Source organism: Chrysochloris asiatica, unplaced genomic scaffold (assembly GCF_000296735.1).
Source record: "Chrysochloris asiatica unplaced genomic scaffold, ChrAsi1.0 scaffold00050, whole genome shotgun sequence".
NCBI lineage: Eukaryota > Metazoa > Chordata > Mammalia > Afrosoricida > Chrysochloridae > Chrysochloris > Chrysochloris asiatica.
The window spans coordinates 7,359,097-7,361,505 of record NW_006408568.1 but is presented as its reverse complement, the minus strand read 5'-3'; the positions used below and the strand labels follow the sequence as shown (position 1 = coordinate 7,361,505).

Below are 2,409 nucleotides of genomic sequence, written 5' to 3'. Positions count from 1 at the left end.
CTCCTCAGAAACTCATAGAGTAGCTATGAGTCAGAACCAACTCAACAGTACTGAACAAAAACAACAACCTTCTGAGCTCTCTGCCCTCTCTGCCTTCAATTAAGCTAGCCAAGCCAAGTTCTGGTGTGGCGTTGTAGAATAAAGCACTGCACTGCAAGGTCAGCTTGAACTTAAAGCAGTTTAAATGTACCAGTTGATCCTCGGAAACCCTATATAGAGTTGCTGTGAGTCGGAACCGACTCAATGACACTTAACAACAACAAGCAGCAGATCCCCTTGGAAGACACTTTTGATTGGACCATTTTTGAAAGAATCCTAATGAGATTAAGACAAGTGTATTACTGAGAGAACTTGTCTGCAGCTATCCACTGATTACAGAGATGTTTAAACGTATTTTGTTTGAATAAACTTGTGCATGTATGAGTTGCAACCTTAGTAGCAATAGTTTTTGATTTAACTTTGAATGTAGGATAAAGCACTGGACCACAAGATCAGTTTGAATCACAAGGTTTGACATTCAAACACCAACCACTCCTTGGAAATCCTGTACAGGGCCGCTTTGAGTCAGAACCGACTCGACAGCACTAACAACAATAATAGTAGAACAATTGGTACAAATTTATGAAAACTACGTAACCATAACCCAATACCTGGAAGGGATGAGTCTGGGCATATGGACTTAGGACATAGTCAAAGGGGATATGAAGATGAATTAGCATAGCATAGTTCACAAGGACAATGTTCTACATCTACTTTGACGAGTAGTGAAAGGGGTCTTAAAAGTTTATGAGCCGCCATCCAAGTTGCAACTCTTGGTCTCTCCCTGTCTGGAGCAAAGAAAAATAAAGAAAATAAAAAAGGCATGGAAACAGTTAGTTCAAAGGACTAATGGACCATGTGAACCTCAAACTTCACTACCCTGAGACCAGAAGAACAAGATGCTACCACTGCCAACTATTCTATAAAGCATTGCATTAGAAGGTCTTGGAGAAACTGGGGAAAAATGTGAAACAATCTCATAAAAAAGACCAGCCTTACTGATCTGGTAGAGATGGGTGTAACTCCTGAGTAATGGCCCTTAGTCACCCTGGCAACCTAGAATTGAGCGCACTCCCATGGCTAAACTTTCAGCCAAGTCATGCCTTAGAATGAATAGTAACATCAGGGAGATATGCTCTCCTTAGAACTATCAACCATATATGGATCAGCATTTGCCTAGATCACTGTAGGATAAGTACTGGACTGCTAACCACAAGGTTGGCAGTTCAAACCCACCAGCCACTCCTTGGAAACTATGAGTTGGAACCAACTCATTGGCATAGCAATAATAGCAATAAAACTTAGAAGGCAGGGAAGAATGAAAAAGGGATGAGTGGAAAAAATTTTTCATATTGTGGGAAATAAAATTAATGTCACCAAAGAAAATGTGTATGAATTGTTGAGTGGGAAACCGGTTTGCTTTGTAAATTTCACTAAGTTCACACACAAAAATTAGAAAAGAAAAAAGTAGCCCTTGTTTATTCTTAAAGGAACTGTAACTTGGAAAGTTGAATATTTGAGTCATTAACTAAAAAACTGAAACATTATTTCCACCATTGCAGTGGAATCCGTCAAACCATTAGATTACTTGGGTTAGAATTCTAAGAAGTTCTTTTTGATATAAAATTAACTATGATTTTTTTCTTGCTTATGTTTCAATATTATTTCACATCAGACAGAGCCCAGATAGTGGGAGAACTCGGACCAAACTGACAGTGGAGGAATTGAAGGCTTTTGTTCAACAACTTTTTAGTCTTCCATGTGTCATCAGCCAAGCTCGACAAGTAAAGGTGGAGTATTATATTCTTGTGTTGGATAATATCCTTGGTGATATGGGCTTCTGTTTTGGGTAAACATTATGGGGTGTCTAGGCTAGTGTTGTGTTTATGTTTTCTGCCTTTTTGTAAGTATAAGAATCTCTTGGGTTCGTTCTTAGACTCTGCTTCCCATTTAAAATTTTTGTACTAAGCTAGTGTAGGAGCCCTGGTGGCACAGGTGCTTATGTACTCAGCTGCTAGCTGACAGTCAGATGTTCTAGTTCATATAGTGGCTTCATGGGAGTAAAGGCCTAGGAAACCCTATGGGGCAGTTCTACTCTGTCCTGCAGAGTTACTGTAAGCTGGAATAGCCTTAGTGGTGGCAAGGCTACTTTATAATTTCCCTATGTTAATTTTGATCAGAACCTCCATTTAATATAGATATTATTGAAATTCAGGAAATTAATTAAAAGGATCTGGATGTGTCAGTGATATTTTTTTATAGTGTTTTATTGTGAATTATATGTTAGTTTACATGGGAGAACATTAGTTTTACAGTCATTCTGTTGTACATCGTATCATTGCCATGGTTACAATCCCCTCCATGCATCAT

At 38.6% G+C, this 2,409-nt stretch overlaps 1 protein-coding gene across 1 annotated transcript in view; it reads left to right on the top strand.

Moving 5' to 3' along the window:
* The window catches only part of KDM5A (lysine (K)-specific demethylase 5A), a 160,131-nt gene that overhangs the window by 100,525 nt on the left and 57,197 nt on the right, over nucleotides 1-2,409 (top strand). Inside the window, exon 18 of the mRNA XM_006862704.1 lies at nucleotides 1,715-1,829. Coding sequence (XP_006862766.1) covers nucleotides 1,715-1,829 — 115 coding nt within the window. The remainder of the gene's footprint in view (nucleotides 1-1,714; nucleotides 1,830-2,409) is intronic.